Source organism: Podarcis muralis, chromosome 7, assembly GCF_964188315.1.
Source record: "Podarcis muralis chromosome 7, rPodMur119.hap1.1, whole genome shotgun sequence".
NCBI lineage: Eukaryota > Metazoa > Chordata > Lepidosauria > Squamata > Lacertidae > Podarcis > Podarcis muralis.
In genome coordinates, this window is record NC_135661.1 from 2,667,684 (window position 1) to 2,682,187 (window position 14,504).

Sequence of the window (14,504 nt, forward strand, 5' to 3'; positions counted from 1 at the left end):
AAAAAAAGTAACAGCATAGAAGGTAATGGTTAGGCTAGCATCCCTCTTCCAAATATGCTAGGTTTTTATTTGCAGGGACTGTTCTACATGGGAAAGCATTCAGCACTGTCATTCTCCCATCTGCCATCTGAATTGGTACTATTCTGGGTCAACTTACTCTGCTGCATGTGTAGATGAAAATGGCACCAAGTGTGGGGGAGGGGGCAGAACAGGTTTCAGATACAGGATATTAAGCATACACGTACTTCAGATTGAACTGGTTGCTTGCTTTGCAAGTTTTCATTTCCCAAATGACTGCCTTGGCAAGCGCAATACCTACCAGGCTCAACGCCGTTCTTGCGCTGCCGCTTCCCGCGCTCTCAAGGACCCGGGAGGAGGAAGGCGTGAAGGGAATCCCGAAGGTGCGAAAACCAGCCCAGTAGGCCGGCCGAAGCGAGCGGCGATGGGATGTGGGAGGGAGCTCGCTCGCCACCCCGCGTGTGCCTATGTGGGGCACGTTACAGCCCCGTGACGTCAGCGCCACGCAGGCAGCCAGGCAGGCAGACGGCGAGAGCCCCGCGCTGGGCGGCCTCTCCTCGCCGCCGCCGCCCCGCCTCTCGCCGCCCGACTCGCCCGCCTCCCTCCAGGCAACATCTCGCGGCACACCAGGCAACGTCTCGCTAGTGACTAGTGTGCCGCAGAACACCGGTTGGGAAACACTTGACTAGATGACCCTCGGGTCCCTTACAACTCTATGATTCTATGATCCAAGAGACACGTTTTTCAGGTCACAGCAGATCGCTGTGACTGTAAATTGTTTTGAACTGCTTTTAGCATTGATTCCCCCCCCCCCCTTATCACGGTCCAGAGACCCAACAAATTGTTACAAAGCAATGCACAATTCAGACAGCCTACCTCCAGGTTAAACAAGCATTTTGTTCAGACTTAAAGACAGGGATCATTGGTTCTTGCAACCACCGATAAAAACTTTGCCACTGCTAATGTTCTAGCGTTTGTCCGGTCTTCCAATAGGAACCTGACATAATGAGCCTCTGATTTTCCCAGGAAAGGTACCGGCAAGGGTAATATCAGTTCAGCCTTGGCTTGCTCATGTTTCGCAGCAAAATATGTTTTATAGAATCGATGTCTTGAGCACATGAGCCAAGTCTGTCCTGGTAGGGAACTCCTCTCAACCTGCCATCCAACACTGCAGAAGGAAAGACGTTTAGTCTGGCTTTGGTGAACAACCTTAGATAATTTGGTACTGAATTTTAAATTTCTGTAGTCCAACATTTAAATTGTAGACCGCCTTTTCTGTGATGTAGGTATGATGTATGGACGGGTAGTCTTGAGTGACAGGGCAGGGAACTTAAAATGTCTATATAAGGCCTTGCGCACCATTGTTCTGGGTTCCCTATTAGGGACTTTGTCTTCTTTCCATCTCTGGGCCAGTAACAACCGGGTGGCTGTCGTCGCATACATAAAAAGTATTTTCTTCTCCCTTGGAATATCGGCACCTACAATTCCTAATAGAAAAACCTCTGCTCCCCCCCCCCCAAGTTAATTTAAACATTTAAATTGTGCCATTGCTGGGATTCTTTGGTGTCAACATCTCCTCTCTCGACTCCTTCCAGGCTTACCTGGAGTTCTTCACCTCCAGCGAGAACGTCAGAGCCCTCCGAAGAACTACGGCCAGCGAGTGAATTACCACATTGTCAATGTCAAGGTGCGTCCTTCCTCAGTGCCAGATTACCAAACAGACAGACTGGGCACTGGCCTACGAGCCTAGGGGCCCCTCAACAACGGATCAAAATAATATTGATTGGCATGGTTGGCCAATTGGTGTCAAGGAAGGACAGGATGTTTTTTATGTATGCTACCACAGCAGCAAGGGTTCTTTTAGCAAAGTATTGGAAGACACAAGAACTACCCACGCTGGAAGAATGGCAGACGAAGGTGATTGATTATATGGGACTGGCGGAGATGACTGGCAGAATCCGTGATCAAGGAAAAGAGACGGCGGAAGAAGATTGGAAGAAATTTAAAGTATATCTTAAGAACTGTTGTAAAATTAATGAGTGCTAAAATGCCATGGGTAAAGAAACAATATAGAAGTACAGCTGTAAATGATTAAGTAAGAGAAGAAGGGGAAAAAAATAAAGAAAATGAGTAATCAGTTAATTGAAGTGAGGGGTTGCTGAAGAAATTTTAAAATAGGGATGCAGAAAGGGGAGGCATGGGGAAGTCGGGGAAGTAAGATTTATGAAAAAGAGGTTTTGAAATTATACGTGTTTATATGTTTGTTTGTCTATGTATTGTGTTTTGTATTGTTTTTAATTTATGTTGGAAAATTAATAAAAAATTATGGGAAAAAACAAAACAACAACAAAATAATATTGATTTGATCTTGAAAGAAAATTGGGAAATAATTTGTGAGGGGGCCTGCGAGATTCTGACTGCCTAGGAGCCTCCACTGGGTTTAATCCGACCCTGGTCCTTCCTCTGGTAGGCTGGCAGTGAAAACGTTTCCGTGGAAACTTGGGATGCTTGGACTGAGAGCGTATGTGGGGAGCAAACCCTCTGCTTGTGATCTCTGGAGAATATTTTGAGAACTGTTCAGCCTCTGCTAGGACAATTGGCATTGGGTTCATGGCTCCTCCTTGTGGCCCAGTTTCAATGCCTCCTGTTTAGCCAGAGAATCTGATCAGCTGAGCATATCGTTCCCTGGAGGAGTTTTCTGGATGCAGGGAGGAATAATAATAATAATAATAATAATAATAATAATAATAATAATAATAATTTATTTATACGCCACCCATCTGGCTGGGTTTCCCCAGCCACTCTGGGCGGCTTCCAACAGAACACTAAAATACAATAACCTATTAAACATTAAAAGCTTCCCTAAACAGGGCTGCCTTCAGATGTCTTCTAAAAGTTTGGTAGTTTTTTTCCTCTTTGACATCTGGCGGGAGGGCGTTCCACAGGGCAGGCGCCACTACCGAGAAGGCCCTCTGCCTGCTTCCCTGTAACTTGGCTTCTCATTGCAAGGGAACCGCCAGAAGGCCCTTGGCGCTGGACCTCAGTGTCCGGGCAGAACAATGGAGGTGGAGATGCTCCTTCAGGTGTACTGGACCGAGGCCTGTTCAGTTGGGCCTGAGATCTGTAAAAAAGAAAAAGAAAAAAGGTAAAGGACCCGTGGATGGTTAAGTCCAGTCAAAGGCGACTATGGGGTTGCGGAGCTCATCTCGCTTTCAGGCCGAGGGAGCCGGTATTTGTCCGCAGACAGCTTTCCGGGTCATGTGGCCTGCAGGACTAAACCGCTACTGGCGCAACGGGACACCGTGACGGAAACCAGAGCGCACAGAAACGCCGTTTACCTTCCCGCCACAGCAGTACCTATTTATCTACTTGCACTGGGGTGCTTTCGAACTGCTAGGTTGGCAGGAGCTGGGCCCGAGCAACGGGAGCTCACCCCGTGGCGGGGATTCGAACCGCTGACCTTCTGATCGGCAAGCCCAAGAGGCTCAATGGTTTAGACCACAGCGCCACCCGTGTCTTGAGATCTGTACAGGCCTGGCAGCAAGTTAACAGGTGTATACAAAACCGTGATGCAGCTGTTTCCCTCTCTTCCTTCTAAACAACCTCCTCTTTCCTGTCGGTAGGGTGAGAACATCACCAACGCGCATGAAATGCAACCCAACGCCGTAACGTGGGGCATCTTCCCCGGCAGAGAGATCATTCAGCCGACGGTTGTAGACCCGGTTAGCTTCATGTACTGGAAGGTAAGAGGGTTATTGTTCCCTGCCCTGCCCCAAACACCCAGGAAACTCTTAGCCTGTTGGTACAGATCTGGGGCTTTGGTACATTTCCGTGGAAAATGTATGTGGACAGAAGTACAAGGTGCCAATTACTATTCCCTAGAACTTGTGGTACCGGGGTACCTCTGCTCCTCTAATAACAAGTTGGGGGTAGAACCTCCACTTTTGCCTGCACAGGTTCAGTGAACTCATAGGTCTGTATCAAGTCATAAGAACATAAGAACCCGCTGGATCAGAGCAGTGGCCCATCGATGATGATGGTGGTGGTGGATAGGCAAACTAAGGCCCGGGGGCCGGATCCGGCCCAATTGCCTTCTAAATCCGGCCCATGGATGGTCCAGGAATCAGTTTGTTTTTACATGAGTAGAATGTGTCCTTTTCTTTAAAATGCATCTAGGTTATTTGTGGGGCATAGGAATTCGTTCATTCCCCCCCCCCCAAAAAATATAGTCCAGCCCCCCAAAAAGTTTCAGGGACAGTAGACCGGCCCCCTGCTGGAAAAGTTTGCTGACCCCTGATAATGATGATTGATTGATTGAGTTTATATACCGCCCTATACCTGGAGGTCTCAGGGTGGTTCACAGACAAATATAATCAGAATAAAAACAACAACCCAATAATACCCTACTCAGAAAAGAGCCACATTTTAAAAGGGTATAGGATAAGGTTACCAGACGTCCCCATTTTCCTGTGGACAGTCCCCAGATTTACAAATCAGTCCCCTGACAAAATCGTATCATTCCTATTGAAATTGAAAAGTGTCCCCAGATTCATTGAAAAAAATCTGGTAACCTTAGTATAGGATATTAAACAGATCAGCCAAAGGCCTGGTTAAAAAGGAACATTTTTGCCTGGCACTGGAAGGTGTGTAATGAAGGCGCCAGGCGAACTTCCCTGGGGAGAGCATTCCACAGACGGGGAGCCACTGCAGAGAAGGCCCCGTTCTCGTGTTGCCACCCTCTGGACCTCTCAAGGCGGAAGCGCACAAAGGAGAGCCTCAGAAGATGATCTCAGGGTCAGGGTAGGTTCATATGGTCACATCTAGTCACATTGGCTAAACAGGGGCCTTTTCTGAATGCTAAGGGCCATAGCTCAGGGGTAGAGCATATGCTTTGGATGCAGGAGGGGCTCAGGTTCATTTCTCAGCACCTCCAGGTAGAGCTGGCAAATGTCCCTGTTTATGCAACACTGGAGAGCTGCTGCCAGTTAGTAGAGGCAGTGCTGAGCGTGACAGACCAAATAGTCTGGCTCTGTCTAAGGCAGCTTCTTCTGCCTGTAGCTCAGCGCAAGGGGATCTGCTTTGCACGCAGAATGCCCCGAGTTCAGTCTCTGGCATCTCCGGGTAGAACTGGGGGAGAACCCAGCCTGAAACCCTGGAGAGCCACTGCTGGCCATAGCAGGCAACACTGAGCGAGTTGCGCCGATAAGTCTGAGTCTGCATAATGCAGCCTCTTCCAGACGCTCATTCCCTGAGATCATCCTCCGAGACCCTCCTTCGTGTGCCTCCTCCTTGAGAGGTCTGGAAGGTCGCAACACGAGAACGGGGCCTTTACTGCAGTGGCTCCCCATCCATGGAATGCTCTCCCCAGGCAAGTTCGCCTGGTGCCTTCATTTTAAAAAAAATAAAATTATTAATTTTTCATTTTTGTTCATTACATACATCTCAAATTCTCAAAGACTTCCCCCAACTTTTTTGGTTTGTTTCTATTTTTACCCACTTTGCTATAATTATCCACCTTTAGGTGCCAAGCAGAAATGTTCCTTTTTAGTGCAGGCCCTTGGTTGATCCGATTTGCATCCTAGGCCCTTTTAAAATGTTTTTGTTTTTTTATTATGTATTTTGTGATTTTATATCTTGATTTTATTCTGTGGACCACCCTGAGACCCCCGGGTATAGGGCGGTATATAAATTCAATAAATAATAATCATAATAATTCGTTTCCCATAGTTCCTCCTGCACTCCCACCCCCACCTCAAATTGTTTTTAAGTGTGACCTGCTTCTCTCTCTCTGCCCCCCTCGGACAGGATGAGGCCTTTGCCCTGTGGATTGAGCAGTGGGCCAAGCTGTACGAAGAGGAGTCCCCCTCTCGCATGATCCTCCAGTACATGCACGACAACTATTACCTGGTCAACTTGGTGGACAACGACTTCCCCCTGGACAGCTGCCTCTGGCAGGTCTTGGAAGACATGCACACGCTCTTGAACTGTCCGGCGGAACCTTGAAAGTTGAGAAAAGGCACGCAGCCTCCCAGATTTGGCTGGCAGCATAGTCAAAAACCTTAGGGATGCGAGGTTGGAACCACAGTGGCCCAGACACTCCTCTAGGGGGCGCCATTGGCTGAATTTCCCCCCATTGCCTTCAAAGCGGGAGGCCGGTTAAGACAGGCACATCTCCCTTCTGATCCAAAAGACTCTGAGGATGTTTTCGAGCCCTTCTTGGGTTATTACAATCCCTTTCCCCCTTATACTAATGGCAGCTAGAAATCCTTATCCCCACCCCAACCCCAAATCTCTGTCTGGCCCACCCCCCATGTTTCTGGGTTGCACTCTAAAAAAGAAAGCTTTCAGCTGCTGCTTCAGTGCGCACCCTCTGATCAATGGGACTGATGGCTTCACAAGCCTCTAGTTCAGAACGGGAGTTGCAGAAAACCAGGATGAGCACAGCCGCCTGCGACGCACCTGCCCTCCTCTGGGGAGCCGCAGTGTGTGGCCGGCTATTTATTTTGTTTTTATTTTATTTTATTATATAGTCGCAGGATCGTGGTCTTCTTCCTGCGTCTTCTCGTTTTCTCTTGCAGGGGAGGGGGAAGTATTTAAAATGCTTGTAAAGGGAAGGAGAGAAGTGAAATCGAAATGAAATAAAATGTAGTTGATGCCTACGTTGACGTGCCTTTTAAAAAAGAACCAGAGGAAGAGCTTGGGACTTACTAGGGACTCACGTTGTAGCAGTGTGGCTGGGGGCACAGCATGGTGAATGCAGGGAGTTATGGTAACGTGGCCCCTCCCCCCCAATCACCCATGGCTGGTGTCCATTGGGACTTGTGGGGCAGAAACACATGGGCGCCGGGCGCCATTTTGCAACAAGATGGTGGACAGAAGAATCACTTTTGCATGGCTTAGGCCTGTTCGGGGGCACAGGTTCAGCGGCATCTTGAGATAATACAAGAGTTCCTGAGGATTGACGTCAATGTTTGGGTGCCTTTTTGAACCAACATGCCAGATGGAAGCGTGACTTCAGCACGACTTTGCCTGATTTTTGGGGTGGCTGGTCCAAACTCACAAATGATGCTATCCGTTTATAAACACATCTCTTTTTGTTTGTTTTTTTAAAATTCCAAGCACTTCGTGCTAGTCTGTAATAATCCGTTTTGAGGCTTAGGGTATATAAACTTCATGAAATATTAATAAAATAAGAAGGGCTATAAACTTTTTTAAAAAAAATGTTTTATTTTGTTTTTAAACATTCTTATACATTCACATCATTTTCAATTTCTACACTTCTGTGATCGCTTAGATCCCTTGGACTCTGCCCCCCCCCCATCTAATTACATTTTTCTAATCCATTTTTTACCTTTTTTTGTAAAAAAAGGTAAAGAATGCCTGACAGTTAAGTCCAGTTGCAGACGACTCTGGGGTTGCGATGCTCATCTCGCTTTACTGGCCGAGGGAGCCGATCTTTGTCCGCAGTTTTTCCGGGTCATGTGGCCAGCATGACTAAGCAGCTTCTGGCGAAACCAGAGCAGCACACGGAAATGCCGTTTACCTTCCCGCTGGAGCGGTACCTATTTATCTACTTGCACTTTTGGGTGTGCTTTCGAACCGCTAGGTTGGCAGGAGCTGAGACCGAACAACGGGAGCTCACCCCATGGTGGGGATTCGAACCACCGACCTGATCGGCAAGCCCAAAAGGCTCAGTGGTTTAGACCACAGCACCACCCGCCTTAACTTGGCTATAAACTTTTTCTTTCAACCTGAACGGAAGCCGAAAGTCTCAGCGCCCTCAAAATACGTGATGTCTGTTACATTGCATTATTGAGTATTAACCCAAATTTTGCACAATCCTTTGTCTTCCAGGTGCAGTCTCCCTCTGGCCCCTCTTTTAAGGTCCTTTTGGGATTTGCCAACCCAACAGTTCAAAAGCACGCCAGCGCAAGTAGATAAATAGGTACCGCTCCGGCGGGAAGGTAAACGGCGGTTCCATGCACTCTGGTTTCCATCACGGTGTCCTGTTGCACCAGAAGCAGTTTATCTTGTGCTGTATTCACCACCCTCTGTAGGCACCTCCTATCAGTTGATGTCAAACCAACGTACCACACCATGTTGCAGTATGAAAGGACAATCAAATGTTGATTGACATCATTCTTTCGCAATGCACTGAGGAGATGGAGTCTCCGTTGGGCCTTCTTAACCAGCTGGGTTATATTGATTTTCCAAGTAAGGTCTTCACTGAGATAAACTCCCAGGAATTTAAAGGAAGAGACTCTCTCCATACAGCCCTCCCCAATGTACAGCGGGGCTAGTTCTCTCTTCCTCCGAAAGTCCAACACTATCTCCTTTGTCTTGCTTAAGCGCACAAATAAGACCAGGGCACAAGACCACTTCCTTCCTCTAGTTCCTAGTGACCGGCATTGAGAAGCATGACTGACTGCCTTTGACCGTGGAAGCAAAGCATTGCCAGAATGGTGGTTAAGTCATCAATAGCTTTCTCCTCCATGTACCTGTCTGGTCCTCTCTTAAAGCCATCCAAGTTGGTGGCCGTCACTGCCTCCTGTGGCAGTGAGTTCCATAGTTTAACGGTTCCACAGCTGTGTGAAAAAGCATTTCTTTATCTCTGCCCTGACTCTTCCCACATTCAGCTTCGCTAGATGACCATGATGTTGTGAGAGGAGGAGAAAAACTTCTCTTTCCACCTCCTCTGAACTGTGCATCGTTTTATAAGCTTCTATCAATGTGGCCTCTCTTCCTCACTTTTCCTCTGAACAAAAAAGTCCCAAAAGCTACCCCAAAAGAATCCCAAAAACAGAAGTTTACCCCACATGCAACTATAATTCCTAGCACCCTTAAACTACTGTTCCCAGAATTTTTTGGGTGAAGCCCATGCTTTAAATGTAGGCTGCCATCACAGCCATGGGTTAAGTATTTAGGTGTATGGGCAACAGCAAACAATATAAATTTGTTTAAAGATAATTATTTGAAAACCTGGGAAGATATTGTTGTTGTTTAGTCATGTCTGACTCTTTGTGACCCCATGGACCAGAGCATGCCAGGCACTCCTGTCTTCCACTGCCTCCCGCAGCTTGGTCAAACTCATGTTCATAGCTTCAAGAACACTGTCCAGCCATCTCGTCCTCTGTCGTCCCCTTCTCCTTGTGCCCTCCATCTTTCCCAACATCAGGGTCTTTTCGAGAAGATATTAAATTTGCAAATTTGGAGCAGAATGGATCTTTCACTACTAGGTAGTGTCGACTATAAAGATAACTGTATTGCCAAGAATGTTATTCTGTTTCAATTGATTCCGGTGATTGGCTAGACAGGTTGTTTCAACACATGGCTAAAAGGTATTTCTAAATATATTTGGCAAGGGAAAAAACCGAGAATAAAATATAAACACTCTCTGTAACTATCCAATCACTGAATGTCACTCTCAATCCCATATGTGGACCTGAGTGAAAACTATCTACAGTATCCCCCTGCTGGCCCAGGGTGAGAACTTCAGTACATACATAACCCTTACCATCTGCAATCCCCAGCACCCCTTAGCAAACTACAGTTCCAGCATTCTTTGGGAGAAGCAATTGCCTGTTGCTGGAAACCACAGGAGTCAAGCTGCCTGGGGGCTTCCCACTGTGGAAACAGGGTGCTGGACTAGATGGGCCTCATCCAGGCCACTTTATGTCCTTAAGCTGTCTTCTTAAGCTGCCGCTGGGGGTGAATTTATGACACAAAGTTTGGACTAGAATCTTGGGTTATTGACTAGAATCAGTACTCTGGAATCTTGGGGTATCAAAGAAGGACTAGAAGATGGGTAGGCAAACTAAGATCCGGGGGCCGGATCCAGCCCAATCGCCTTCTCAATCCGGCCCACGGACGGTCCGGGAACCAGTGTGTTTTTACATGAGTTGAATGTGTCCTTTTATTTAAAATGCATCTCTGGGTTATTTGTGGGGCATAGGAATTCGTTCGCATTTTCCCCCAAAATATAGTCAGGCCCCCCACAAGGTCTGAGGGACAGTGGACTGGCCCCCTTCTGAAAAAGTTTGCTGATCCCTGGACTAGAATTGTGCATACTCCTAATCACGTTCCTTTTTAACCAAGGCTTTGGTTGATCTGATTTGCATCCTATCCCCTTTTTAAGTGGTTTTTTTTCTTTTTGAGGGCGGCTATTGGGTTTTTGTTTTTATTATGTCTTTTATGGTTTTATATCTTGATTTTATTCTGTGAACTGCCCTGAGACCCCGGGGTATAGGGGGGTATATAAATTCCATTACAGTGGTACCTTGGGTTAAGTACTTAATTCATTCTGGAGGTCCGTTCTTAACCTGAAGCAACCTGGAAAGGTTGGCCGCATGTCCAGCACCACCAACATAAAGGTTGGCTGGGAAATTACACACAGTGCACTGCTAAGTTTTGGTTGTGGGGTTGCTTCAACGCCTCTTACCAAAGCAACACCACATCCTCAGATCTGTATCCATACTTTCCCCAATATACAGTCAACTTCACCGGACAGGGATCCATCTGTTCTGGCTGTCTGATCAAGGACCCCAATCTTTGGTTCTTGTATAATGGACTAACCACTGATTACCACCCTGGTAATTATCAGTGTGTGGGAATGGGTGCCTTTACTTTCCCTGTGACTGTGGAGGCTTTTCTTCCTCTACCCTCTCTTAGAAACAGAAAGAGGAGAGAAGTCCAAGGGGAACAGTGCAGTGATGAGATTTTCCTGGCCCGCTCTGTGGGTGCTGTTGGTGGAGGCTTCGTTAGCATCCTCACCATCGGCATACATCTGGGAGTTGTGGCTGAACAAAATCGTGAAGCACTATTTGCCCTAACATGCAGGTTGGAGAAAACCATCAATGCCACTACACATATCCTCCGACAGTTGCAGTCCGAGATTGAGGATTTGAACCAGATAGCAGCAGCTAATAGACTTGCTCTTGACTATCTCCTTGCCAAATCAGGAGGTTTTTGTAAAATAGTCCCGGAAGGCAACTGCAGAGTGAAGTTTCATGACCTCAACAACACTATTGAGGACGAGTTGCCAAAATTACAGGCCCTTATAAATGATAACCAACCCAGTCAGAATCCTTGGGAATGGATGTGGTCTTGGGTCCCAGGAGTAGGATGGTTACAGAGCCTTTTGACCGCCATTGCGGTAGGAGGATTAGTCTTCTTAATACTTCTTTGCATCACCCCTTGCTGCATATCTCTAGTCAGAGGAATGGTGGCCCGAAGCATTAAGAATCTCACTGAAACCCACGAGCCCTGGCCCCCCCCCTGGCAGAAGAAGAGCATGAGTATGCTTGACTAATTCGTGAAATGCCCCCTGAAGAGATCCCCTTGAGAGACACAGTTGTCTATACCGGGGTTCAACATGAGAGTCAAGCTGGAGAAACAACTGTGACTTGTTTCTAAGCTTGAAAGGGGGGAATGTGGCAAGGCCACCTGGAAGAGTTTTACCTTTACCTTTTATGTATAACCATAAATACTGATAATAATGCTTAAATTGTTAAGGCTAGAAGTGCCTAAAATCTTAAGAATCAAGATTATATGCTTTATGTCTAACCATGTATCCTAATAATGCTTAAATTGTTAAGGCTAGAAGAGCCTAAAATCTTAAGAATCAAAATTTTATGCTTGCAACATACGCTTCTGGTTTCTTGTTCAATGATTTTTTTAAAAACCTTAATGATTTCTTCATGAACTTTGTTCCAAAAGCTTTTTATCTCCTTACACCCCACCATATATGGTACATTGTTCCTATCTCGGTGTTACATCTCCAGCACACATTGGTTTTTTGCTTATAGATTTTTGGCGATTCCATGGGGCAGGGGTTAGGTACCACCGGTAGATCATTTTCATTAGATTCTCCCTTGTTGTATAACATGCTGTGAACTTGATGTCAAATTTCCACAGCTAACATTATGTTGTGGCCAAAATCCTGCGCCCACTTTATCATAACGTCCTTTAGCATCTCATCCTTGAGTTCCCATTCCAAAAGTAGATCATACATCCTAGATAGGGTCTTTTTATTCATTTGTACTAATTCCTTTTGTAAGAATGACTTCTTTTCTCCAAAACCAATTTTCTTATCCTGATTAAGTATATGCACTATTTGGTGATATTGAATCCAGCCGTTACAATACTGTTTAATTTCTTCATACAATTTGATTTTTAATTGGCCCTGTTCTACCTTTATTAATTGTTGGTAAGTTGCCCAATTTGTGCCCATGTTTGTCTTTTTTACCGTTATCATCTCCACTGGGGATGCCCACCAGGATATTTTGGGCTCTAATAGTCTGTAGTACTTATCCCAGACCTTGTATAATTAAATTCTTACTACAGTGGTGCCCCGCAAGACGAAATTAATTCGTTCCGCAAGTTTTGTCGTCTAGCGAATTTTTCGTCTTGCGAATCACGAAATCCCATAGGAATGCATTGAAAATCAATTAATGCGTTCCTATGGTCAAAAAAAGTCCAAACAAAGCCAAATTTGGTACAACAACAGTTTATTAACTGCTCTTTAAAGTCACACATACTGTAAAGAGCAGTTCAAAAATTGAAGGGAAAATAAATTAACTTTATAAACATGACAGAAAAACATTTAAAAATCAACAAAGTGTACAGTACATTTTCTAAGACTCTGGGGGACCACTCGAAGAAGGCTCCTCTTCCACTCTTTGCTTCTTGCTCAAGAACCTGTCCATAGTCTGCTGCTTCATCCGCCTTTTCAGCACCTCCCTGAAAGACGACATGACCCTCGTATCAAAAGTGTTCGCAAGGTCACGTGTCAGGTCCTTGTCAGGGTGGTGCCACTGTGCAAAAGCCTGCACATCTTTCCACTTCTGACAAATGTCCCTCAGTTCTTTGGAGGACACAACCTCCAGGAACTCCGCTGCAAAGTCTTCAGCCGCAGGAACATCAGAACTGGCAGCCTCTCCATGCCTGACCACGCTGTGGATGCCAGATCTTGTCTTGAACCGTTCAAACCAACCTCTGCTTGCCTTGAAGACTTCTGGCTCGCCTGAGGTTCCTGGCTGTTCCCGGATGAGGTCAGCGTGCAAGGCCTTGGCCTTCTCACAAATGACGGCCTCAGACACTGTGTCCCCTGCACGCTGCTTCTCTTCTATCCAGATGAGCAGCAACTTCTCGACCTCCTCCAGAACAGCTGGGCGGTTCTTCACGATCCTGGTGACTCCCTTGGCTGCATCAGTCGCCAGGATCTTCTCCCTCATCTTCAGGATGGTCCCGATGGTTGATGGATTCCTCCCGTACTCCCTGGCGATGTCCGTCACACGCATTCCGCCGTCGTGCTTCCGGATGATCTCCTTCTTCATTTCCAGCGTCACCTTCTCCTTCTTCCTCTCGCCGGCCACCGCAGCAGCAGTCTTCTTGGGTCCCATGGCAGCACAGCTCTTACCTTCGTAAACTCAGAAAAAGAAAAAGAAATCAGTGATGTGCTTCAAATCCAAAAAATTCAAAAGCACCCAGCCACCCACCACACAGAAATTAAAACCCAGAACCAATCCCAAACACCCCAACCCAAAATCCAAAATCCAACCCCCCCCCAAAAAAGTTTTAAAAGTTTAACTTGCCAAATGGATGCAAGAGAAGTTCTGGGAAAGCTTCAACAATCAATCACCGAAGTCTTCAGAAACCTCAAATGGCTGCAAAATAAGTTTTGGAAAAGCTTCAAAAATCACCAATGTCTTCAAAAACCTCAACTGCTCCCACAGACACCCACCCACCCACCACACAGAAATTGCAAACTCCTCCCCAACTGCTCCCCCTGCCCCTCCCCAACTGCTGCAAACCCCTCCCCAACTGTTCCCCCACCCAGACAAAAAAAAATTTCAAAAAATAACAACATGACCCAATGGTCCCAGATTCCTGCAGAAACCTCCCCAACCGTTCCCCCAGCCAGCCAGCACTCAGAAATTCAAACTCAGAATGTTTTTTTTTGGAAAAAAACAACCTGGCCCAATGGTCACAGAAAATCATAAAAATTCCAAAAAAAGCCCCACAAGCTCCCAGATTCCTGCAGAAACCTCTCCAACTGTTCCCCCAGCCAGCCAGCACTCAGAAATTCAAACTCAGAAAAATTTTCAAAAAACAACAACCTGGCCCAATGGTCACAGAAAATCATAAAAATTCCAAAAAAAGCCCCACAAGCTCCCAGATTATCGCAACCCCCCCCACAACACCAAGTCCTTGAATCCCAAACACCCCAACCCAAAATCCAAAACCCCCCAAAAAAGTTTTAAAAGTTTAACTTACCAAATGGTAAGTTTTGGAAAAGCTTCAAAAGTGAGCAAAGTCTGAGAAAAGGCTACCAAACCACGTGCTAAGAGTTGCTCCTCAAAGTCAAGTCGCAACTGCAGCTGTTCAAGCTAAGCACCCTTTGTTTTAACGGTTTTTAGACAAAGGAAACAAAGTCGCGAGACGTTTTCGTCTTGCGAAGCAAGCCCATAGGGAAAATCGTCTTGCGA

General features: G+C 46.3%; 1 protein-coding gene across 2 annotated transcripts in view; it reads left to right on the forward strand.

Annotated features, from left to right (window-relative positions):
- LOC114590435 (methylenetetrahydrofolate reductase (NADPH)-like) overlaps positions 1 to 14,504 on the forward strand; it is a 139,745-nt gene that overhangs the window by 12,539 nt on the left and 112,702 nt on the right. Inside the window, exons 3-5 of one of the 2 annotated variants that reach the window (XM_077931011.1) lie at positions 1,614 to 1,705; positions 3,642 to 3,761; positions 5,824 to 6,677. The exons of the other annotated variant lie outside the window; for it this stretch is intronic. Coding sequence (XP_077787137.1) covers positions 1,614 to 1,705; positions 3,642 to 3,761; positions 5,824 to 6,021 — 410 coding nt within the window. The 3' untranslated portion in view covers positions 6,022 to 6,677. Of the gene's footprint in view, positions 1 to 1,613; positions 1,706 to 3,641; positions 3,762 to 5,823; positions 6,678 to 14,504 lie in introns of those variants that run through there. 2 annotated transcript variants of the gene reach the window in all.